The sequence below is a fragment of the Triticum urartu genome, chromosome 2A (genome assembly GCF_056163025.1).
Source record: "Triticum urartu cultivar PI428250 chromosome 2A, HENAU_Tu73, whole genome shotgun sequence".
NCBI classification, from domain to species: domain Eukaryota; kingdom Viridiplantae; phylum Streptophyta; class Magnoliopsida; order Poales; family Poaceae; genus Triticum; species Triticum urartu.
The window spans coordinates 18987181-19012614 of NC_141874.1; the positions used below are offsets into that span (position 1 = coordinate 18987181).

At 49.6% G+C, this 25434-nt stretch overlaps 1 protein-coding gene across 1 annotated transcript; it reads left to right on the forward strand.

Moving 5' to 3' along the window:
• The first annotated feature begins 19859 nt into the window (after nt 1-19859).
• Nucleotides 19860-24999, forward strand: LOC125535151 (uncharacterized). Its single transcript, XM_048698198.2, has 2 exons — nt 19860-20625; nt 23669-24999. The coding sequence occupies exons 1-2, from the start codon at nt 19931-19933 to the stop codon at nt 24735-24737; spliced, it is 1764 nt and encodes a 587-aa protein (XP_048554155.2). The 5' UTR covers nt 19860-19930; the 3' UTR covers nt 24738-24999.
• The last annotated feature ends 435 nt before the right edge of the window (nt 25000-25434 follow it).

Below are 25434 nucleotides of genomic sequence, written 5' to 3' on the forward strand. Positions count from 1 at the left end.
CTAGGAGGAGGGGCTGCGCCCCCTCCTTGGATGTAACAGCATGTGTTCCAATTAATTAGATTATTTCTTGAGCATATCTTTTTCGATCCTCTGATTGCCTCCCTTGGGACGTCAACCAGAGTCTCAGGGGCTACTATCTATACAAAGGTGCATTTTACGTATAGAGCACAATCAAAAATATTACATTACATACCTCGAAGCCTCTTAGCAGGCTCGTGAAAGCTTCATTCAATCCACTTTTTGCGGACATAATCCTCTCAACCGGAACAAAGCATTAACACATAGTGAATACATGAACTCCTCAAACTACGGTCATCACTGGTAAGTATCCTGATTATTGTCACTTCAGGGTTAACGGATCATAACACATAATAGGTGACTATAGACTTGCAAGATAGGATCAAGAACACTCATATATTGATGAAAACATAATAGGTTCAGATCTGAAATCATGGCTGAGGGAGTCCGGGATTAGGGGGTGTTCGGGTAGCCGGACTATACCTTCAGCCGGACTCCAGGACTATGAAGATACAAGATTGAAGACTTCGTCCCGTGTCCGGATGGGACTTTCCTTGGCGTGGAAGGCAAGCTTGGTGATGCGGATATTCAAGATCTCCTACCATTGTAACCGACTCTATGTAACCCTAACCCTATCCGGTGTCTATATAAACTGGAGGGTTGTAGTCCGTAGGAAATCAACTCCATATACAACAATCATACCATAGGCTAGCTTCTAGGGTTTAGCCTCCTTGATCTCGTGGTAGATCTACTCTTGTACTACCCATATCATCAATATTAATCAAGCAGGACGTAGGGTTTTACCTCCATCAAGAGGGCCCGAACCTGGGTAAAACATCGTGTTCCCTGCCTCCTGTTACCATCCGGCCTAGGCGCACAGTTCGGGACCCACTACCCGAGATCCGCCGGTTTTGACACCGACATTGGTGCTTTCATTGAGAGTTCCTCTGTGCCGTCACAATCAGGAAGGATGTCTCCTCCCGTCTTTAAAGACGGCGCCGTTGCTAAGGGAGCCTTGGCTGTCGGCCAAACCCTCCGGCTGGGTGGTTTCCTCATGACCGCCTGTTCGGCTGTTGCGCCGACGGTGACCTCTCGGGTCATCAAAAGCAACCTACACGTCAGCTCGGAGCTCATCGAGCAGCTAGATCCAATGGAGCTCTCTTCCATAAATGAGCTCTTGGATCGCATCGCCGCCCTAGGGGTCGCTACGGATTACGACCAGGTTGGGCTTAAACCCGATCTAAGAGAAATTAACTCTCCCCAAGTCACCCACCACGTTGCCGTGGTAGAGACGCAGTGCGGCGACCCTTCATCTATTTTAAGGACTAGCTACGTCCGAATTCCCGACCCCTCCAAGACGGATACCCGCGGAGGGGGAGATGTAACTCAAGACCTGAGCTTAGGATCAGGCAATGGGCCAGATTCATTGGACAACATCCAAGAATCCGAACTTCAGAGTTCGGAAACTCTTCGGCCTCCGAATCTTGGATTGGGTGAGGTTTCAGATTCAACGACACCCGCCCACCCAATCATAAGCGATCTCTCCCAAATCAGGCAGAGGCCCGAGGAAACAGTACATCATTACTGGGCCAGATTCCTCCTGGTTATGAACAGGATAAAGGATTGCCGCGAGGAAGACGCAATCTCAATTTTCTGCAATAATTACACGGACAAGGGAATCCTTAACGCCGTAAGTCTGGCAAACATATCAGCGCATGATCCAGACATGTCTGGCAAACCAGATCGGCAAAACAGTGGAGGCATATGTGGACGATGTGGTCGTCAAATCAAGACATGTTGAATCCCTAGTAAACGACTTGAGGCTTACATTCGATAACCTCCGAAAATATGACATCAAGCTCAACCCAGAAAAATGCGTCTTCGGCGTTCCAGCCGGAAAGCTCTTAGGCTTCATTGTATCCAGTAGAGGAATTGAAGCAAACCCAGCCAAGATCCGAGCTTTATCACAATTGGATGTCCCAAAGGACCTTAAGCAAATACAAAAATTAACCGGGTGCGTGGCGGCTTTAAGCCGCTTCATCTCCCGCTTGGGAGAAAAGGCACTACCCCTTTATCGCCTCCTTCGGCGCACCGAACACTTCGAGTGGACGGATGCCGCCACGGCCAGACTTGATGAAATAAAAGCCATATTGGCAACAAACCCAGTCCTGGCCGCGCCAATCACCGGCGAACCAATGTTATTGTACATTGCAGCAACAAACCAAGTTGTCAGCGCAGTGCTCGTTGTCGAGCGGGAAACGGACGGACACAAATTCCCCCTTCAAAGGCCGGTCTACTACGTGTCCACTGTCCTCACTCCATGCAAATCACGGTACCCGCATTATCAAAAGATTGCATACGCGGTATTCATGGCATCCCGGAAGCTACGACACTACTTTCAAGAGTGTTCCATAACAGTAGCCTCGGAAGTGCCACTACACGATATTATCAACAATCGCGATGCAATCGGCCGGATTGCAAAATGGGCCATCGAGCTTCTCCCGTTCGATATAACCTATAAGCCACGGCGAGCTATTAAATTGCAAGTTTTGGCCGACTTCGTCGCAGAATGGACGGAGGCCGAGCTCCCTAAAGAGTACGGCACATATTCAAACTGGATTATGCATTTCGCGGCTCCAAAATGTTGGCCAGACTGGGGGCTGGCATCGTCCTGACATCCCCCACAGGAGACACAGTCCAATATGTGCTCCAGGTCATGTACACGGATTCCAACAATGCAGCCGAATATGAGGCCCTCCTACATGGCCTCCGGATAGCAGTATCCATGGGTATCCAGGGCCTAGAGGTACGTGGGGATTCAAACCTCGCGATATCCCAAATAAATGGAGACTTCGACGCCAAGGACCCAAAAATGGCAGCTTACCGCGACGCAGTCCTAAAAATGTCAGCTCGGTTCGAAGGGCTGGAGTTTCACCATATAGCCCGAGAAAACAATCAAGCGGCGGACGTCCTAGCACGCATCGGAGAAAAACGCGATGCAGTCCCCCCCCAACGTCTTTCTGGAAAGATTTTTCAAGCCATCCATAGCATGGGAGGGGGAACCCGCACATAACAGCCCGAACCCAGCTGCACCACTCGACGCCGAACAATCTGACACAATCGGAGGCTCTGCCAACGAAATTACACCTTCAGCCCACGTAATAATGACGGTTATCGCCCCATGGACAGAACCATTCCTAGCCTACCTTACTAGGCAGGAACTCCCGGAGGACCAAAACGAGGCCCGCTGCATAGTGCGGCGATCTAAGGCCTACAGAGTCCATGAGGGAGAACTTTATAAGAAAAGCACTACCGGAGTCCTTCAAAGGTGCATCTCCGAAGAGGAAGGGCGGAACCTCCTGGCTGAAATTCATGCCGGACTCGGTGGTCACCATGCCGCTGCTCGGTCCCTTGTTAGCAAGGCTTTCCGTACAGGCTTTTACTGGCCGACGGCCCGAGCAGACGCTCAGGACTTAGTCCAACGATGCGCTGGTTGCCAACTTTTTGCCAACCAAAGCCATATGCCACCCACCGCACTCCAAACTATACCCATCACCTGGCCTTTTGCGGTCTGGGGGCTTGACATGGTCGGACCCCTTAAAGGTAGAACCCATAGGAAAAAATACTTACCGGTCATGGTGGATAAGTTCACCAAATGGATAGAAGCCAAGCCTGTTAAAACGGCCGAATCCGGACCTGTGATAGACTTCATATCCGGGGTTGTACACCGTTATGGCGTCCCCCACAGCATCATAACCGACAACGGTACAAACTTTACCACCGACGAGGTAAAACTCTGGTGCAAAAACATGGGCATCAAGCTCGATTATGCTTCCGTCTATCACCCACAAACCAACGGCCAGGTCGAACGTGCAAATGGTCTTATCATGAGCGGCATTAAACCCAGACTGGTGCTGTCCCTCAAGGAATCTAACACGCACTGGGTAGAGGAGCTCGACTCCGTGCTATGGGGGCTGCGGACCACGCCAAATCGCACCACCGGGTACACACCATTTTTTATGGTATACGGCGCAGAAGCAGTTCTGCCCTGCGACATAATTCATGACTCACCTAGAGTGCGCATGTACGAAGAAAGAGAAGCCGAGCTCGATCGGCAGGACAACTTGGACGCCTTGGAGGAGGAGCGCGATGTGGCAAAAGCCCATTCCGCATTTTATCAACAGCAGGACCGAAGATATCAAAGCAGAGAAGTACGGGCCAAAAATTACAATGTTGGCGAACTAGTTCTACGCCTGCCGGATAAGAAAAAGGACAAACTCAAGCCCAAGTGGGAAGGTCCATTCATAATCGACCAAGTCCTGACTGGTGGGGCGTACCACCTGCGAGATGCGTCGAACAACCGACTCGAGCCGAACCCGTGGAACGCCACCCGTCTCTGAAGATTCTATGCCTAGCGCCGGACTCTGTGTTCGTCTCCTTCCTCTGTCCATCCCTTTTTGTATTTTTCTGTCTTACATTTCTCTCCTTCCCATTTTTTTTCTTTCATAGCCCTTAAAGGCTCATCTAGTGACGTGCCACTCGCGCTCATTAAACCTGGGGGCTTCTTTAACAGAAGCTTATTTATACGGGCTTCACGCCCAACACATGCGTCAAACTTCCGCATGTACCTTTTTTCTTCACCATTATATGCATCGATATGACTTAAGTTTTGGCCAAGCTGGGTTGCCTGGCTCCTGTGCTTACCCCTACGTTCCCGATTGTTCGGCTAGGCGGTAAAGGGAGCACCTCTGCAATTGTTACTGCCGGGTCAGCCGGATGTGTACCTCAAACTGGTGAAGCCGAAAGCTAGCGTTCTTAAGGGAATATTCGGTCGGTGAAATAAAAGATGATCTTTTTACTCATTTTATGCGCCCCCAGATGCTTTTTTTCTACGTCTCTTCACGCAGTCCGGACATGCACCTTAGGGCATGCCTCCCAGCGAAAGGAACCCTTAACGGAACTATTCTCTCTGGAAGATGTTTCTTACTAACCATGTAATATAACATAACTAGTTGGGCACTTGTCTGATAAAGCACTGATGACCCCTACGCCTGGTCTCCACGCATACCCCGGTTCTTATATAACCGCTAGGGTATTCGGACACACTCCGGACCGTCAGGTCCCGAGGTTGAAGCGAAAAGGTCGGCAATGACAAACGATCTACAATCCGGCTAGAAGGCATTACACATGTCAATTCAAAATTACACAGTCATTCTGACTGATTGTATTCCTCTTCTATACCATCTAACAGGCTGTCTAATTTACAGTCCTGCTGGGAATACTTCGCGGCCAACTCTACTTGGCCGTATACTAAGCTTACAGGGATCTCCTTCCCGTCAGGCCCCACTGGTCCGACCTCGGCCATGTGGTTTGGGTCAGACTTCGTAAAACGGGTCTTCACCATGGCCCAGGCCTCCCTAGCGCCTTGTCGGCATGCCGATATCTTCCACAACCGGAAGCGCCGCCGAGCTCCCTTCAGCTTCTCCGCAAGCTCTCCAAGGCCCTCGGGCACGGAGTGGGCAGGCCATAAGGCTTGGGCAATACCCCGCATCGCCTGCCGAATTCGCTTGTGAAGTTGCAAGAGTTCGGGAAGAAGGTCACCCGTAGAACCGGGCATCTCCTCTGCAGGACGACCTGTGAGCATACCTACAGACATTACTCTGTTAGTCGACTTCCTCGCGGAACTCTTTTTTCAAAGCTCGTTCAAGCACTTACTAAAAATGCCGCGTCGAAGCCGCTGATTCTCCTTCGTGGAGTCCGACAGCTGGCCATGAACATCTTTAAGTTCGACGTCCAGCTTGGTGTTGGCATCCTGAAGATCATTCTTCTCTCGCCTCACCTTTGTCAACATACTCTCACCGGCCTTTAGTCGGCGTAAGAGTTGTTGCTTGTCCGGATCGAGTCCGGCGCCATCTGCAATATGATTTGTTAGATTTGCACCCACACCGCACAATACTAATCTTTCGAAGTGTATCTTACCTGAGGGGGTCTCTTTGGGCTCCCCTGCTGCGGCTAGTGCGGCCTCTAGTTGGGCCTTGCACTTTTCCAGCTCCTGGGACAGTACGGTATTCTTCTCTGTAAGAACCTGCATATTAAATGATCCTTAAATCAGTTGCTCTAACTGCTTCAAGTCTCGGGGGCTACTGGCATATATATGTTTAACCAAAATTTTCTTACCCGTATGTCTTTTACATACTGCTCCATGGCTCTGGCTAAACCATTTTGAGCGGCACGGAGGTACGCATCTCCCGAATTAAAGGCATCTAAAGCCTCTTGGGAGAAACAAGCGTCGCGTAGAATTGTCCGGCGACGCCTGTGGTTCATGGCACTCTCTACTTCAGAATTTGTGGCAGACAGCCTATCTGCATCCTTTGTCGGAGGAGCATCTGGTGCGCGCCTTGTGCTCGCCTCCGCTTCCTGGCCAGACGTTGGAGCCTGGCTGGTGGAGGCGCGATTGGCAACCTCTCCGGATGTAGTCCGGCGAGGTCTCTTTGTTCTGAAGATAGCACGAACGTTAATATGCCCTGAAAGAATAAATCTAGGGAAACAAAGGGTGCACTATACCTTTGCGCCGGCATCTCAGTCCGGACTACATTCCTTTTTGCCCCACGGGGCCCTGCGGCCCCTCGCTGGCTAGCCGCCGCAGGTTCGGCCTCCTGCCTCGGAAATCTCCCCTGCAAAACACGGCTGTCGTCAGAAACACCGGGCTACGTGAGGGTGGAACCTCTTTCAAGGGAATAAGACCCCGGTTTCTGTCACCTGGGAGGCCGGGATTAACCTTGGGTAATCCGCCATAATGGCTACCAAGGTATTGTCCTTGCTTAGCTGGTGGAACACCCCGTCAATAAGCTCCACCGATATGTCCGGATCCTCTTCGGAGTCCGGATTGAGGGACCGTTCTGGGTCCTCGGGCTGTGGAGGGCGGTTGTTTATATCCTTTACCTCCTGTCGCAGTTCCTGCATTGAAGTCGTTAGACTACCTATCTAACCATGGGAGTATAAAACAAACGGGCAAGCGCAATTGTTCACTTACCCAACTTGGAGGATCGTACATACTGAATCCGGCCCGCGGGTTGACGCGGAGGAATTCCTCCTTTTCTCCCTTGTACAAAGAGGATAAGATCTTTACTAAGGCGGCGGCTGAGGCCGGCCCCTTACGACCGTAACGTGTGGCGTCATCCTCCCCGTTGAAATCCCACATGGGGTGGCCTCTATATTGAAGCGGCTGCACCCCCCGCATAATGCATGCGGCCATGACTCCAATCATGGTTAGTCCGGAATGAGCCAACAGTCTTATCCGGCCCATCAGGTAAAGGACGTCTCTGTCGCTTTCTCTCTGAGAGCTCCGCGGACGCCAGCTCAAGCGTTTCTTCAATGGAGCACTGTTGAACTCAGGGAGACCGACCCGGATAGGGTCCGGAAGCGGGACATCATCTATGTAAAACCATTCCGAAGGCCAGTCCTCGGACGCCTTCTTTGGGGTTTCGGATAGGTATCCGGTCCCGGCGATGCGCCATACTCCGCCCACTTGGTATATAGACCCCTCTTGAGAACGGGGCACCAGGCAGAATAACCTCTTCCACAACGCGAAATGAGCCTCAACGCCTAAAAATAGCTCGCAAAGGGCGACGAAACCCGCAATATTCAATACGGAGGCGGGCGTGAGATTGTGCAGCTGGAGGCCGTAGAACTCCAGAAGCCCGCGGAGAAATGGATGAATTAGAAATCCCAGTCCCCTTATTAGATAGGGGACGAGGCACACCCGCTCTCCTTTAGAAGGATTGGGAGTGCTCTCCGCTTGTTTTCCGCCATTGTAGGTGGCGAGACTGGCTCGGACCTGGACCATGTATGCCTGAGGGAGAAATCCCTTGGCCTGAAGCGACACTAACTCGCTATGCGGGATGGTGCAACTCTCCCAGTCCCCGGGTTTGGGACCGGAGGGGCGAGGGGAGGAGCTGCGACGGCTGGTCATGTTGAAATGGACCTTTGCTGGAAGCGCTCTGATGATAACTCGCGGAAAGGAGAAGATGTGGTTTGGACCTAAATCCCCATCCCGTTAAATAGGCGGCTCGTTTATACGGCTAGGGGTGTGGGTGTAAAAACGCCCCGGATTTTCGCATTCGTTTGACACGTGGAAGACGACCATTATTGGGCGTGGAAGCCGAGGAGCACTACATTACAAAAATCGGACACTATTCCTACAGGTACACAAGATTTGGAGAAGAACCCGCCTTGCAATGCCGAACAATCTGCGCGCCGGACTCGTCGTCATTGAAGCCTGGTTCGGGGGCTACTGAGGGAGTCCTGGATTAGGGGGTGTTCGGGTAGCCGGACTATACCTTCAGCCGGACTCCAGGACTATGAAGATACAAGATTGAAGACTTCGTCCCGTGTCCGGATGGGACTTTCCTTGGCGTGGAAGGCAAGCTTGGTGATGTGGATATTCAAGATCTCCTACCATTGTAACCGACTCTACGTAACCCTAACCCTATCCGATGTCTATATAAACCGGAGGGTTGTAGTCCGTAGGAAATCAACTCCATATACAACAATCATACCATAGGCTAGCTTCTAGGGTTTAGCCTCCTTGATCTCGTGGTAGATCTACTCTTGTACTACCCATATCATCAATATTAATCAAGCAGGACGTAGGGTTTTACCTCCATCAAGAGGGCCCGAACCTGGGTAAAACATCGTGTTCCCTGCCTCCTGTTACCATCCGGCCTAGGCGCACAGTTCGGGACCCACTACCCGAGATCCGCCGGTTTTGACACCGACAATGGCACTCGGGCCCTAGTGACAAGCATTAAGCATAGCAAAGTTGTAGCAACATCAATCTCAGAACATAGTGGACACTAGGGATCAAACCCTAACAAAACTAACTCGATTACATGATAGATCCCATCCAACCCATCACCGTCCAGCAAGCCTACGATGGAACTACTCACGCACGGCGGTAAGCATCATGAAATTGGTGATGGAGGATGGTTGATGATGACGATGGCGACGGATTCCCCTCTCCGGAGCCCCGAACGGACTCCAGATCAGCCCTCCCGAGAGGTTTTAGGGCTTGGCGGCGGCTCCGTATCGTAAAACGCGATGATTTCTTCTCCCTGATTTTTTTTCTCCCTGAAACTCAATATATGGAGGTGGAGTTGGAGTCGGAGAGGCAACAGGGGGCCCACGAGGTAGGGGGGCGCGCCCTAGGGGGGCAGGCGCGCCCCCCACCCTCGTGGCAAGGTGGTGGCCCCCTGGCCTTCATCTTTGGCATATATTTTTCTTATTTTTTGAAAAGTGTCTCCGTGAAGTTTCAGGTCATTCCGAGAACGTTTGCTCCTACACATAAATAACACCATGGTAGTTCTGCTGAAAACAGCGTCAGTCGGGGTTAGTTCCATTCAAATCATGCAAGTTAGAGTCCAAAACAAGGGCAAAAGTGTTTGGAAAAGTAGATACGTTGGAGATGTATCACTGGGCCACGATCTGAGACGTCGGATCGTGTGCTGTCACGGACTCGGACGTGGGTCGAGCCCACGTCTCTCCACAGAGCTGCGCCTATATAAGTGTGCGGTGTCTCCTAACCCTAGCCGCCACGATCAGATCACAACTGCTCCACGTGCACGCCCACCGCTGTTCCTTTGCTGCTGCTGCCGCCGGTGACTCCATCCCATCCGCCGCGTACACGGTCGATCGGAGAGAAGGTCTCGAACTGTGCGTCTAAGGTCGATGGTAACAGGAGACATGGGACACGATGTTTACCCAGGTTCGGGCCCTCTCTATGGAGGTAATACCCTACGTCCCGCTTGATTGATATTGATGAATACGAGTATTACAAGAGTTGATCTACCTCGAGATCTTAATGGCTAAACCCTAGAGGTCTAGCTCGTATGGCTATGGTAATGAATATTCGGCCTATCTATGGACCTAGCCCTCCGATTTATATAGACACGGGAAGGATCTAGGGTTACACAAGGTCGGTTACAAAGAAAGCAATCTACATATTTGGCCGCCAAGCTTGCCTTCCACGCCAAGGAAAGTCCTATCCGGACACGGGTGCAGTCTTCGGTCTTCGTATCTTCACAACCCATCAGTCCGGCCCATGACTAACATGCCGGACACCCGAGGACCCCTTAGTCCAGGACTCCCTCAGTCTCCTAACCCTAGCCACCACGATCAGATCACAACTGCTCCACGCGCACGCCCACTGTCGTTCCTTTGCTGCTGCTGTCGCCAGTGACTCCATCCCGTCCGCCGCGTACACAGTCGATCAGAGAGCAGGTCTCCGAAACCCCGCCTCTCCGGATCCTGTACGGGAGAGGGGTGAATAGGTTTTTTGGAAGCGACTACGCGACTGCTCGCTGTTCGTCTACTTCTTCTACGTCCGCGTCGCCCTCATCATCACCATGTCCACCGACACCGAACGTGCCGCCGCTGAGAAGCTCGAGGCCGACAAGAAGGCTGCCGAGGACACCACTGCTGTCGCCACCGCCGCGGCGGCCTCTGCATGGCCTACTGAAGGGTATAACTCGTTTATGGCGCTCGTACTGTTTTATGTTATAGTTGTGCTAGCGTTATACGTAGATGTATCTGCCATTAGCGTCGCATGTGCTTGCGTGATTCAATATCGGCATGTTGTTAATTCTGTCAATGCCATGCTAGTGATTTATCTATGTATTAAATTTGTCGAAAAATTGCCTATTTACTCAACATTTTCAACCATCTCTTACTGTCAGATTTTACCCTACGACATATGCCCTGTTAGACTCGATGACGGCGCGCTGGTCTCGTTTCCCTCTTGGGGGCGTCGTTGATGAGTGCAGGTCCTAGCCCCAACAACTTCTTTGGGTTGGCGTGGTTCTTCTCTCGAAGCATCCTCAGTTTTGGGCGACAGTGGTCTCGTATGATTCCTCCTGTGCCCTTCTTCTCACCTGCAGGCAGTGGCGGAGCGTGACCAAAAGACCGGGGGGGGGGGCAAAACAATGTGCTGAACCAAGCACTACTAAGGCCCTATTTGGTTCATAAGTCCTAGGACTTTTTTTAGTCCCAACTTATAAGTCACAAGTCCCTAAAAAGTCCCTACCTGTTTGATTCCTGGGACTTATAAGTCTCTATAAGACCATATTACAACTATAAGTCCCTCCTTGAGAGTCTTATTTCATAAGTCCCAAATGCCCACTTCAAGTCCCTATAAGTCCCTCCTGTTTGGTTTAGATGGGACTTATAGGGACTTATTTAAGTCCCTAGACCAATAAGTCCCTGGAAACAAACACCCTCTAAGTCATTAAATACGAGGAGATCAGCATTACCAATCGCTGAGAAGCCGTAGAGACCCGAGACTACTGATTATCTGACAAGATTGGCTAGCGTGTTGATTATGCATTAGTATATAACTTATTTGCACTTTTCAAGAGGGGGTCGTGGCCCAGTTTAGGGGGTGTTTATTTTTAGGGACTTTTTTGTGTAGGGACTAGAAAAAGTCCTTCTTAAAGACTTTTTTACCAAACGGGAGGGACTTTTTAGGGACTAAACTAGGCATTTTGGACTAAATGAAGAAGAGTCTCAAGGAGAGTCTTTTTGGGACTTTTTAGAACTTTTCCAACAATGCCCCTCCATGCACCCATTGGCCCGCCACCCCATGGTGTTTTTTGATTGTTATTTTTCTATATACTAGGGGCAACATGGTCATTTAATAACCTCTAGGAAGAGACTAGGGACTTTTTAGTTGGGACTAGAAAAAGTCCTAAGACTAGAGAACCAAACACCACCTTAGCCTGCCGGACGCTCCGCTAGTGCCTGCATGGTGCTTCTCGACCAAGAGCGACAGGAGAAGGCAGAGGGTGCTCTCCCGTGGCAGGTTGGTGGAGAACTTGACGCAAATACGATGGTTTCATCGAGGAGGCGTGTTCTTTGTTTTGTTGTTGGTCGTGGTGCCTTTTGATTGTTGTCGGTTTCTTGCTTGCAGCGAGTTGGCGACGTCTCGTGGTGTGCCCCTGGTGCACTGTTGGCGGCATTGTCCTTGTGCTATCTTGTCTTTTTTATCAGCTTTGTAAGAAAAAAAATTCAACACTTTGTATCGTCTGACCGTGTGATTTTTATATATGTATAAATGAGGCGAAAGCCTGTTTCATCAGATAACAACACGACACCCCAATCTCCATCTGTCAGAAGTGATCTTCCAGAGAGCTTGATCGGTGATTTGCCGAAAGGAAGAAGTCATCCGCTCAAGCACAGCAGATGAGCTGGAGCCAGTGACTAGCAATTTGTACACAAATGATTATAAATTAACGTGGCTTGTGGGGAAAAATGCCACGCTACCTGAAGGGGGGAAACGCCACCTTTTGAAAAGAAAGAAACGACTACCCTCAAAAAAAGAAAAAGAAAGAGACGACACTCAAAAAAGAAACGCCACCTTTTCTTTTTGAAAAGAAAAAGAAACGACACTCAAGTTGGAAGCCAGCTGTGTTGGTTTGCTTCCCACGCGCTGACAGTTGCGTGACGTCAAACTGGGTTTGACTATTGGATCGCGTGACGTCAGCATCACAGGACTGGTAATTTATTACTGAAACGAAAAAAAACAGCTAATCAATTTTTTGTGATTTAAAATTCAAGAGAAATTTCTACATACATAGAGAAGTCGGGTCCCCCCGAGTACCACAGAAGAAAGAGGTCCTCCAGAAGAAACAATTCGTTACGAACTTGATGGTGACGGCTTTGCGGCAGCACCCTGATCCGATCCCCACGACCGGCAGACGGCAGTCCAACGTTTGACTCGGCCGCCAGCCACCTCGAGTTTCGGTGAAAAGGGAGTGAGAGATGCGGAGAGGAAAGAGATTGAGAGGCCCCGCCACGGCCGTCCTTTTCAAGCCCCGCAACTCCGTCTCCAATCCATTCCAATCCCCAGATCAGAAACTTTGTTCATCTTATCCATCTCGTCGGCGGCGAGAAGCATGTCGGACTACGTCCTCTTCTCCACCCAGATCCAGGCGCTGAGGCCTCGGTCCCTCAGCGGCGCGCTCTGCGTCACCCTCGCTCTGCTCGTCCGCTTGTCCAGGAGCCTGCTCGCCGCCGTCAGGACCTACCTGCGCATCCCGGTGGATGGGGCCATCTGCAATATGATTTGTCAGATTTGCACCCACACCGCACAATACTAATCTTTCGAAGTGTATCTTACCTGAGGGGGTCTCTTTGGGCTCCCCTGCTGCGGCTAGTGCGGCCTCTAGTTGGGCCGTGCACTTTTCCAGCTCCTGGGACAGTATGGTATTCTTCTCTGTAAGAACCTGCATATTAAATGATCCTTAAATCAGTTGCTCTAACTGCTTCAAGTCTCGGGGGCTACTGGCATATATATGTTTAACCAAAATTTTCATACCCGTATGTCTTTTACATACTGCTCCGTGGCTCTGGCTAAACCATTTTGAGCGGAACGGAGGTACGCATCTCCCGAATTAAAGGCATCTAAAGCCTCTTGGGAGAAACAAGCGTCGCGTAGAATTGTCCGGCGACGCCTGTGGTTCATGGCACTCTCTACTTCAGAATTTGTGGCAGACAGCCTGTCTGCATCCTTTGTCGGAGGAGCGTCCGGTGCGCGCCTTGTGCTCGCCTCCGCTTCCTGGCCAGACGTTGGAGCCTGGCTGGTGGAGGCGCGATTGGCAACCTCTCCGGATGTAGTCCGGCGAGGTCTCTTCGTTCTGAAGATAGCACGAACGTTAATATGCCCTGAAAGAATAACTCCAGGGAAACAAAGGGTGCACTATACCTTTGCGCTGGCATCTCAGTTCGGACTACATTCCTTTTTGCCCCACGGGGCCCTGCGGCCCCTCGCTGGCTAGCCGCCGCAGGTTCGGCCTCCTGCCTCGGAAATCTTCCCTGCAAAACACGGCTGTCGTCAGAAACACCGGGCTACGTGAGGGTGGAACCTCTTTCAAGGGAATAAGACCCCGGTTTCTGTCACCTGGGAGGCCGGGATTAACCTTGGGTAATCCGCCGTAATGGCTACCAAGGTATTGTCCTTCCTTAGCTGGTGGAACACCCCGTCGATAAGCTCCACCGATATGTCCGAATCCTCTTCGGAGTCCAGATTGAGGGACCGTTCTGGGTCCTCGGGCTGTGGAGGGCGGTTGTTTATATCCTTTACCTCCTGTCGCAGTTCCTGCATTGAAGTCGTTAGACTACCTATCTAACCATGGGAGTATAAAACAAACGGGCAAGCGCAATTGTTCACTTACCCAACTTGGAGGATCGTACATACTGAATCCGGCCCGCGGGTTGATGCGGAGGAATTCCTCATTTTCTCCCTTGTACAAAGAGGATAAGATCTTTACTAAGGCGGTGGCTGAGGCCGGCCCCTTACGACCGTAACGTGTGGCGTCATCCTCCCCGTTGAAATCCCACATGGGGTGGCCTCTATATTGAAGCGGCTGCACCCCCCGCATAATGCATGCGGCCATGACTCCAATCATGGTTAGTCCGGAATGAGCCAACAGTCTTATCCGGCCCATCAGGTAAAGGACGTCTCTGTCGCTTTCTCTCTGAGAGCTCCGCGGACGCCAGCTCAAGCGTTTCTTCAATGGAGCACTGTTGAACTCAGGGAGACCGACCCGGATAGGGTCCGGAAGCGGGACATCATCTATGTAAAACCATTCCGAAGGCCAGTCCTCGGACGCCTTCTTTGGGGTTCCGGATAGGTATCCGGTCCCGGCGATGCACCATACTCCGCCCACTTGGTATATAGACCCCTCTTGAGAACGGGGCACCAGGCAGAATAACCTCTTCCACAACGCGAAATGAGCCTCAACGCCTAAAAATAGCTCGGAAAGGGCGACGAAACCCGCAATATGCAATACGGAGGCGGGCGTGAGATTGTGCAGCTGGAGGCCGTAGAACTCCAGAAGCCCGCGGAGAAATGGATGAATTAGAAATCCCAGTCCCCTTATTAGATAGGGGACGAGGCACACCCGCTCTCCTTTAGAAGGATTGGGGGTGCTCTCCGCTTGTTTTCCGCCATTGTAGGTGGCGAGACCGGCTCGGACCTGGACCATGTATGCCTGAGGGAGAAATCCCTTGGCCTGAAGCGACACTAACTCGCTATGCGGGATGGTGCAACTCTCCCAGTCCCCGGGTTTGGGACCGGAGGGGCGAGGGGAGGAGCTGCGACGGCTAGTCATGTTGAAATGGACCTTTGCTGGAAGCGCTCTGATGATAACTCGCGGAAAGGAGAAGATGTGGTTTGGACCTAAATCCCCATCCCGTTAAATAGGCGGCTCATTTATACGGCTAGGGGTGTGGGTGTAAAAACGCCCCGGATTTTCGCATTCGTTTGACACGTGGAAGACGACCATTATTGGGCGTGGAAGCCGAGGAGCACTACATTACAAAAATCGGACATTATTCCTACAGGTACACAAGATTTGGAGAAGAACCCGCCTTGCAATGCCGAACAATCTGCGCGCCGGACTCGTCGTCATTGAAGCCTGGTTCGGGGGCTACTGAGGGAGTCCTGGATTAGGGGGTGTTCGGGTAGCCGGACTATACCTTCAGCCGGACTCCAGGACTATGAAGATACAAGATTGAAGACTTCGTCCCGTGTCCGGATGGGACTTTCCTTGGCGTGGAAGGCAAGCTTGGTGATGTGGATATTCAAGATCTCCTACCATTGTAACCGACTCTACGTAACCCTAACCCTATCCGATGTCTATATAAACCGGAGGGTTGTAGTCCGTAGGAAATCAACTCCATATACAACAATCATACCATAGGCTAGCTTCTAGGGTTTAGCCTCCTTGATCTCGTGGTAGATCTACTCTTGTACTACCCATATCATCAATATTAATCAAGCAGGACGTAGGGTTTTACCTCCATCAAGAGGGCCCGAACCTGGGTAAAACATCGTGTTCCCTGCCTCCTGTTACCATCCGGCCTAGGCGCACAGTTCGGGACCCACTACCCGAGATCCGCCGGTTTTGACACCGACAATGGCACTCGGGCCCTAGTGACAAGCATTAAGCATAGCAAAGTTGTAGCAACATCAATCTCAGAACATAGTGGACACTAGGGATCAAACCCTAACAAAACTAACTCGATTACATGATAGATCCCATCCAACCCATCACCGTCCAGCAAGCCTACGATGGAACTACTCACGCACGGCGGTAAGCATCATGAAATTGGTGATGGAGGATGGTTGATGATGACGATGGCGACGGATTCCCCTCTCCGGAGCCCCGAACGGACTCCAGATCAGCCCTCCCGAGAGGTTTTAGGGCTTGGCGGCGGCTCCGTATCGTAAAACGCGATGATTTCTTCTCCCTGATTTTTTTTCTCCCTGAAACTCAATATATGGAGGTGGAGTTGGAGTCGGAGAGGCAACAGGGGGCCCACGAGGTAGGGGGGCGCGCCCTAGGGGGGCAGGCGCGCCCCCCACCCTCGTGGCAAGGTGGTGGCCCCCTGGCCTTCATCTTTGGCATATATTTTTCTTATTTTTTGAAAAGTGTCTCCGTGAAGTTTCAGGTCATTCCGAGAACGTTTGCTCCTACACATAAATAACACCATGGTAGTTCTGCTGAAAACAGCGTCAGTCGGGGTTAGTTCCATTCAAATCATGCAAGTTAGAGTCCAAAACAAGGGCAAAAGTGTTTGGAAAAGTAGATACGTTGGAGATGTATCACTGGGCCACGATCTGAGACGTCGGATCGTGTGCTGTCACGGACTCGGACGTGGGTCGAGCCCACGTCTCTCCACAGAGCTGCGCCTATATAAGTGTGCGGTGTCTCCTAACCCTAGCTGCCACGATCAGATCACAACTGCTCCACGTGCACGCCCACCGCTGTTCCTTTGCTGCTGCTGCCGCCGGTGACTCCATCCCATCCGCCGCGTACACGGTCGATCGGAGAGAAGGTCTCGAACTGTGCGTCTAAGGTCGATGGTAACAGGAGACATGGGACACGATGTTTACCCAGGTTCGGGCCCTCTCTATGGAGGTAATACCCTACGTCCCGCTTGATTGATATTGATGAATACGAGTATTACAAGAGTTGATCTACCTCGAGATCTTAATGGCTAAACCCTAGAGGTCTAGCTCGTATGGCTATGGTAATGAATATTCGGCCTATCTATGGACCTAGCCCTCCGGTTTATATAGACACGGGAAGGATCTAGGGTTACACAAGGTCGGTTACAAAGAAAGCAATCTGCATATTTGGCCGCCAAGCTTGCCTTCCACGCCAAGGAAAGTCCTATCCGGACACGGGTGCAGTCTTCGGTCTTCGTATCTTCACAACCCATCAGTCCGGCCCATGACTAACAGGCCGGACACCCGAGGACCCCTTAGTCCAGGACTCCCTCAGTCTCCTAACCCTAGCCAGCACGATCAGATCACAACTGCTCCACGCGCACGCCCACTGTCGTTCCTTTGCTGCTGCTATCGCCGGTGACTCCATCCCGTCCGCCGCGTACATAGTCGATCAGAGAGCAGGTCTCCGAAACCCCGCCTCTCCGGATCCTGTACGGGAGAGGGGTGAATAGGTTTTTTGGAAGCGACTACGCGACTGCTCGCTGTTCGTCTACTTCTTCTACGTCCGCGTCGCCCTCATCATCACCATGTCCACCGACACCGAACGTGCCGCCGCTGAGAAGCTCGAGGCCGACAAGAAGGCTGCCGAGGACACCACTGCTGTCGCCACCGCCGCGGCGGCCTCTGCATGGCCTACTGAAGGGTATAACTCGTTTATGGCGCTCGTACTGTTTTATGTTATAGTTGTGCTAGCGTTATACGTAGATGTATCTGCCATTAGCGTCGCATGTGCTTGCGTGATTCAATATCGGCATGTTGTTAATTCTGTCAATGCCATGCTAGTGATTTATCTATGTATTAAATTTGTCGAAAAATTGCCTATTTACTCAACATTTTCAACCATCTCTTACTGTCAGATTTTACCCTACGACATATGCCCTGTTAGACTCGATGACGGCGCGCTGGTCTCGTTTCCCTCTTGGGGGCGTCGTTGATGAGTGCAGGTCCTAGCCCCAACAACTTCTTTGGGTTGGCGTGGTTCTTCTCTCGAAGCATCCTCAGTTTTGGGCGACAGTGGTCTCGTATGATTCCTCCTGTGCCCTTCTTCTCACCTGCAGGCAGTGGCGGAGCGTGACCAAAAGACCGGGGGGGGGGGGGGCAAAACAATGTGCTGAACCAAGCACTACTAAGGCCCTATTTGGTTCATAAGTCCTAGGACTTTTTTTAGTCCCAACTTATAAGTCACAAGTCCCTAAAAAGTCCCTACCTGTTTGATTCCTGGGACTTATAAGTCTCTATAAGACCATATTACAACTATAAGTCCCTCCTTGAGAGTCTTATTTCATAAGTCCCAAATGCCCACTTCAAGTCCCTATAAGTCCCTCCTGTTTGGTTTAGATGGGACTTATAGGGACTTATTTAAGTCCCTAGACCAATAAGTCCCTGGAAACAAACACCCTCTAAGTCATTAAATACGAGGAGATCAGCATTACCAATCGCTGAGAAGCCGTAGAGACCCGAGACTACTGATTATCTGACAAGATTGGCTAGCGTGTTGATTATGCATTAGTATATAACTTATTTGCACTTTTCAAGAGGGGGTCGTGGCCCAGTTTAGGGGGTGTTTATTTTTAGGGACTTTTTTGTGTAGGGACTAGAAAAAGTCCTTCTTAAAGACTTTTTTACCAAACGGGAGGGACTTTTTAGGGACTAAACTAGGCATTTGAGACTAAATGAAGAAGAGTCTCAAGGAGAGTCTTTTTGGGACTTTTTGGAACTTTTCCAACAATGCCCCTCCATGCACCCATTGGCCCGCCACCCCATGGTGTTGTTTGATTGTTATTTTTCTATATACTAGGGGCAACATGGTCATTTAATAACCTCTAGGAAGAGACTAGGGACTTTTTAGGGACTAGGGACTTTTTAGTTGGGACTAGAAAAAGTCCTAAGACTAGAGAACCAAACACCACCTTAGCCTGCCGGACGCTCCGCTAGTGCCTGCATGGTGCTTCTCGACCCAGAGCGACAGGAGAAGGCAGATGGTGCTCTCCCGCGGCAGGTTGGTGGAGAACTTGACGCAAATCCGATGGTTTCATCGAGGAGGCGTGTTCTTTGTTTTGTTGTTGGTCGTGGTGCCTTTTGATTGTTGTCGGTTTCTTGCTTGCAGCGAGTTGGCGACGTCTCGTGGTGTGCCCCTGGTGCACTGTTGGCGGCATTGTCCTTGTGCTATCTTGTCTTTTTTATCAGCTTTGTAAGAAAAAAATTTCAACACTTTGTATCGTCTGACCGTGTGATTTTTATATATGTATAAATGAGGCGAAAGCCTGTTTCATCAGATAACAACACGACACCCCAATCTCCATCTGTCAGAAGTGATCTTCCAGAGAGCTTGATCGGTGATTTGCCGAAAGGAAGAAGTCATCCGCTCAAGCACAGCAGATGAGCTGGAGCCAGTGACTAGCAATTTGTACACAAATGATTATAAATTAACGTGGCTTGTGGGGAAAAATGCCACGCTACCTCAAGGGGGGAAACGCCACCTTTTGGAAAGAAAGAAACGACTACCCTCAAAAAAAAGAAAAAGAAAGAGACGACACTCAAAAAAGAAACGCCACCTTTTCTTTTTGAAAAGAAAAAGAAACGACACTCAAGTTGGAAGCCAGCTGTGTTGGTTTGCTTCCCACGCGCTGACAGTTGCGTGACGTCAAACTGGGTTTGACTATTGGATCGCGTGACGTCAGCATCACAGGACTGGTAATTTATTACTGAAACGAAAAAAACAGCTAATCAATTTTTTGTGATTTAAAATTCAAGAGAAATTTCTACATACATAGAGAAGTCGGGTCCCCCCGAGTACCACAGAAGAAAGAGGTCCTCCAGAAGAAACAATTCGTTACGAACTTGATGGTGACGGCTTTGCGGCGGCACCCTGATCCGATCCCCACGACCGGCAGACGGCAGTCCAACGTGAGATTCGGTGAAAAGGGAGTGAGAGATGCGGAGAGGAAAGAGATTGAGAGGCCCCGCCACGGCCGTCCTTTTCAAGCCCCGCAACTCCGTCTCCAATCCATTCCAATCCCCAGATCAGAAACTTTGTTCATCTTATCCATCTCGTCGGCGGCGAGAAGCATGTCGGACTACGTCCTCTTCTCCACCCAGATCCAGGCGCTGAGGCCTCGGTCCCTCCGCGGCGCGCTCTGCGTCACCCTCGCTCTGCTCGTCCGCTTCTCCAGGAGCCTGCTCGCCGCCGTCAGGACCTACCTGCGCATCCCGGTGGACGGGGCCGATCAGGCGGCCATTTCGCCCCGCCGCGTTCCGAGCCCCGTGGAGCTCGATCCCGCGCAGGTGGCGGCGCTCACGGCCGCCCTTCGCCTCGCCATCGTCGGCGGGGCCCTCTCGATCCCCTCTCTCGCGCAGCGCCGGGCCGACGCGTCCGACTCCGACTCCAGCGACGACGACGACGAGGAGCGCGGCTGCGCTGATGACCAACACCTCTGGTATCCACTCATCGAGTCGCTGGGAGGAGGGGATGCCGGTCTGTTCCTCTCCGGCTCGGCTGCGTCTCTGGCTGAGCTGACTGGTGCGCCGGGATTGTACAGGTACGTGGCACCACCAATCGTTTCTGCTTGCCGCGTCTGTGTTTGATTTTACACCGTGCGTGCTCATCAATGTTTGGTTGGTTATAGTAGATTTTAGTCCGTAAGTACCCATGTAACTTGTCAATCAGTTCGTGATCCTGTCCGCTGTATCATCGCGGTGCTCAATTCGAACGGTAGCGCTTTTGGGTCGAGGTTTACAGTTTTCTTCCTCGGCCTTTCCTTTTCCATGAACAGGGGTCCCTTTCACTTTCTGGACGTGTCTGTTTTGTTTGTCTGTCAGCTCTCTCTCTCTCCCTCTCTGTGTGTGTGTGTGTGTGCGCGTGTGTGCGTGCGTGCGTGTGTGTGTGTGTGTGTGTGTGCGTGTGTGTGTGTGTGTGTGTGCGTGTGTGTGTGTGTGTGCGTGTGTGGTGTTTTTATGTGTCTTCAAACAAGCGGGCATGGGGCAGCTAGTTAGATGTTCTGAACCGATTAGGCGATTACAATCAATTCTTCTGAACCGATTACAACACCAGAGCCACAATCTGTCCAACTACTAAAATGTTCATTTCCTAATGTGCAAGAGGTTGCACTTGACCAACATTTAGATACCCTGTCTTGCAAATGTTGATGTACAAAGCAGGGTAAACTGCTATGTCCAGCATTTGCTCGCTTGGGGGACGCAGCAGGCCGTGCAGCCATGGCCTTATTTCAATTGACACCTCCCTAACCATCCTCCTCTGTGCTATCAACTATGGAAAATGAATGAAGTCTTAAATGCACCTGTTTCCTGTTGATGCTTGCAGAATAATGTTTAGTTTTTCTTGCGAAACTATCCTCCCTGTGTGTAGATGCAGATCATTCCTCATATGGTGACCAGTTTCAGGCAATCACATAGTGTGCTCCTTTGTTCATCTGGGTTTGAGCAATTTGAAGTTAAAGGGATACCGACTCCTCCGATCACCGTGTACTGTTAATTTTTTCTTAGACCCCAAGCCAACTCCCTTTCTCTTCTTTATGTGGAAGTTAGGTTGGAACAATTTTAGTGACAAATCTCTAGGTCATTAGCCATGAAGCAGTTTAGAATGCCAAAATAGCTCCAACATCGTGATTGTAGTCTCCTAGACGCTTTCGAAAGAAAATTACAATCACATGTAGAGTAGCGAAGGGAGAATGGCCAAGGACGTTATCTTTGTCGTCTCTTAAGAAGGGATTCTTTGGAGGATGCAGGAGCCATAGACTATGATAAAATGCTCAGTCTTATGACCATGCCATGCGTAGTTGTGTAATGTATCTTTTATCATAGGGTGGTTGCCTATTGCTGCTCTTCAACACATAATTCTTTTTGGTATCTTTATCTTCTTACCCAATTCAAATATGGGCAGTCCTCCTGCCTGCTCTCTATGAACAAAATTCTTTGAATCTGTGTTGTTGAGGCTGTAAATAAGACCTCACTCTCATCACAGTTCACAAGTTACCTGTGTACCTCGCAGAGCTTTTGCTTGTTATTATGTACACAAAGCTCTATTTGTGTAGCAATATGTATCTCTCAAGGAGAGTCAACATGTGGTTGGATGGTTAAGAGGGTGGTTTAACCCCAAGCCCACCAGGGATCAAAACCCCGGGTTTTACGCCTGTCTCATAAAGGTTGAATATTCTTTCAGTGGGAGGCGACGTTCCCGTCAACAGTGAGGTGCTCGTGGTGTCTTCATCAATCTCAAAATTTGCCGGCTCAGTCTCTCGGAGGTGCTCATGAGGGTATGGTGTGCGACTGGCCTGCATGCGTTCATAGGGGTGAGTGTATGTGAGCGTCTACGCCTGCACTGTTTCTCAAAAAGAAAAAGAAAATATGTACTGTATCTCTCAAGGTTAAACTGCCTTACGATTCCCTGCTCCGGTGCAAACTAACAGCCTTCTTGCTGACAATCTTACCTTTTCCCTGCCAACTCTTTCCATCTCAAGTGGCTTAGAGGTTTTGACTCGATGCTAGTACAACACACGGTACTACTTGGAAGTTCTGTGGTAGACATATTTTGACGCGTCAACAGACCACCTGAACTCGTCATTCCATTAAAAGGCAGAGAACAGAACACTTTGCCCCAGGGGAGGGGGCAGAGCACCCAAAAACGAGGATGGGGGAAAACAAAAGACTAAAAGTCTGGCAAGCTAAAACATTATATAAGGGGTAGAAGTATTCGTGTGGGGTGGGTTTCGAAGGGAAGGTTGCACAATAGATCGGATTTGAGTATAGAATGGTCCATATCGAACAGATACGATACTGGTTCTTGAGGAATATTGCTTTTCTTATGGCTTATTATGCCCCATTCTCCTAGCATTGTCTGTTTCCAGTTAGTTAACTACCAAGCAAATCCAATAGGTTTTGCACATTTTTATTTCGTGCTGAATAGTAAAGTAGGTGGTTTAAATTAGTTTAACTGGCCCATAATCTTTACATGGTTTCTTGGAAGTTAAAATTAACAGATATGCAAAGAAGATTAAATAGCAAAACAATGTTACTTCAAACCTTTCACTAGGTGATAATACATTCATTCTCAACACCAAATGTTAGTTCAAACCTTTCACTAGGTGATAATACATTCATTCTCAACACCAATCATACTAAATAAAGAGAAAGAAAAGGATGCATATACATGATGATGCCATCTAGAACATCTCCAGACAAGTCATTAAAATGCGTGGCAATTGTCCAAATTGAGGCATTTCAAGCCAACAGACAGAGTTGTAATTTTTAAGCAAAGGTTCTGCATTAAGCCACTTGTCTCTGTGCATTTTGTGTTTGTCTTTACCTGGTTCCATGTCCACTTGAACCAGGTATATTATGAAACATATAATTCTGAATTTCAGTGTATAACTGTACATTGAAGCTAATCAATCATGTTGTGTTTGTCTTTACATTATGAGGTTTCTGCATTGTGTAGTTGAATTGATGTTCTTTCTGAGGATGATAGTGTCTTCGGTGCTTTCTGATTTATGTGAAACTTCCTGAAACCTTGTATGTATGCATTTTGTAGTACATTCTAAAGTTTGAATCTTGTCCATATTACAGACTGTCTGATGTAAATGGGAACCCATTGATCCTCACAGCAAGGGCAGAAAGCTTTGCAGGTCCTCGTGAGTTGACCGATGAAACAACAAGGACTTGGGTCATGATGCTCAAAATTACTACCAAACTTGTTTGTTTAAGTAAGCGGCAATTACATGAGCAGAATCAGGAATCGGCTGAAGAACGCTTTGCAGAGGTAGCCAAGCAATCTTTAGAGCTGATCCTCAAGGCTGCATGTTCATTCGGTGATGCAGAATGGTCTGATGTCCACATTTCGCAACAGCTGACTATTTTTGACACACTTGTTGATGTCTTATTCAATATACAAGACCTGCCTTTCAGTGGATCTGGTGAGGTTGCTGGCATTATTAATAAGATGGTGAATGCTTTCAAAGGTGTAATGCAGAGCACTTCAAATGACATCCGTAGCAGCAAAGAATCTGTTATTCATCCAGCAACTTTTATTCTCATACAAGTCCTGGAGTTTTTTGGTCGTAACAGAGAGATGGTCCAGTCAATACTTGAATCTGGAGATTACAACACTGGCCCATGCTCTGACATGTTTGATTGTTTGGTATCTAAGCTCAAGGAATGTGCAGAAGTAATTTTCCAAGAAAAGGGACAAAGGTGCATATTCTTCTTGAATAACACAAATTATGTTTTGCAAAAGAATTGCCACTCAGGATTACTCCCTCCCAGTGTAGCGAGTAATCTAGTATCACTGATGGACCAGAACATCGTGAGCTACCTTGAGGAATATTGGTTTCCGCTTGTGAGATATTTGGATGGTGATTCTCTGAAGAAGCCACGCGGTTCTTCCTTGGATAAATTTACCAAAGAGTTCTTTACCATCTGTGACAGCCAGATGACTTGGAAAGTTCAAACTAGTCTCAAGGAAAGACTGCGTGAACGGATAGTGGATTTGATTGTTCCAAAATATGTAATCTTCTTGAAGGCTCTGCAGGGAACTCCAAGTTCTTGGTTGAAGAGGGTGTGCCGAGCCAGATCTGAGAAGCCGATCTATCCTGCTCCACAACTGGAAGAGGTGATCAGGGGACTCTTTAAAAGATAGCATCTATAGGGCACGAAACTCGTACAGGGTCGGTGTATTTATCATATTTTAGCATTTGGAGACCATTTTGTCTGTTGGTATTTTCAGGTGATGGTCCTGCTTGTTGTATTAGCAGGATTCAGCCTACGATTGGTCTGGTGTATAGCTATTCATTACGTGTATGTAGTGCTATATATAGAGGAAGTTTCTCTGAGAAACCCACGGAATTGTTCTGTTCCATGTATAGTCGTAACTAGAAATATATGCACGCTTTGCTCGCTGTCGGAGGATATCTGGTTCGGTCATTGTTTCTCTTGCTTTTATCTACTGTATTTATTATTTAGAAAATCATAAACTGATCGTCAACGCAAGCCGGCCCGCCGGCTGAGGAGCATGCATGCTGCTAATTCTGGCGAAACTGTGGATGGTACTAGCCTGAAGCTCACTTTCAATCGCCGTCTATAAACCCTCGCACCATGAACACCACACAAACTGATCTTGATGGCATCAAATCTTCCCTCGACCCAAGCAGCCCGGCCTTTGTCAATGAACCAATCAGGGTCGACCGGCTGTGGCGGCTCATGGATGACATCCACGACGCCGAGGAGGTTTTCGACCTGTTCGAGCTGCAGATCAAGGCAGCCTCCGTGGTTAAGAAGAAGAAGAAGACAACGACAACGAAGAAGAAGAGCCATGGCATGAAATCCAAGACAAATTG

What these genes read in the sequence shown, in the direction of transcription:
- LOC125535151 (XM_048698198.2), top strand. Translation starts at nt 19,931, where the DNA reads ATGGTGACGGCTTTGCGGCGGCACCCTGATCCGATCCCCACGACCGGC. An exon ending in GGTGCGCCGGGATTGTACAG is followed by an intron (nt 20,626 to 23,668) that starts GTACGTGGCACC and finishes TCCATATTACAG; the next exon opens with ACTGTCTGATGTAAATGGGA.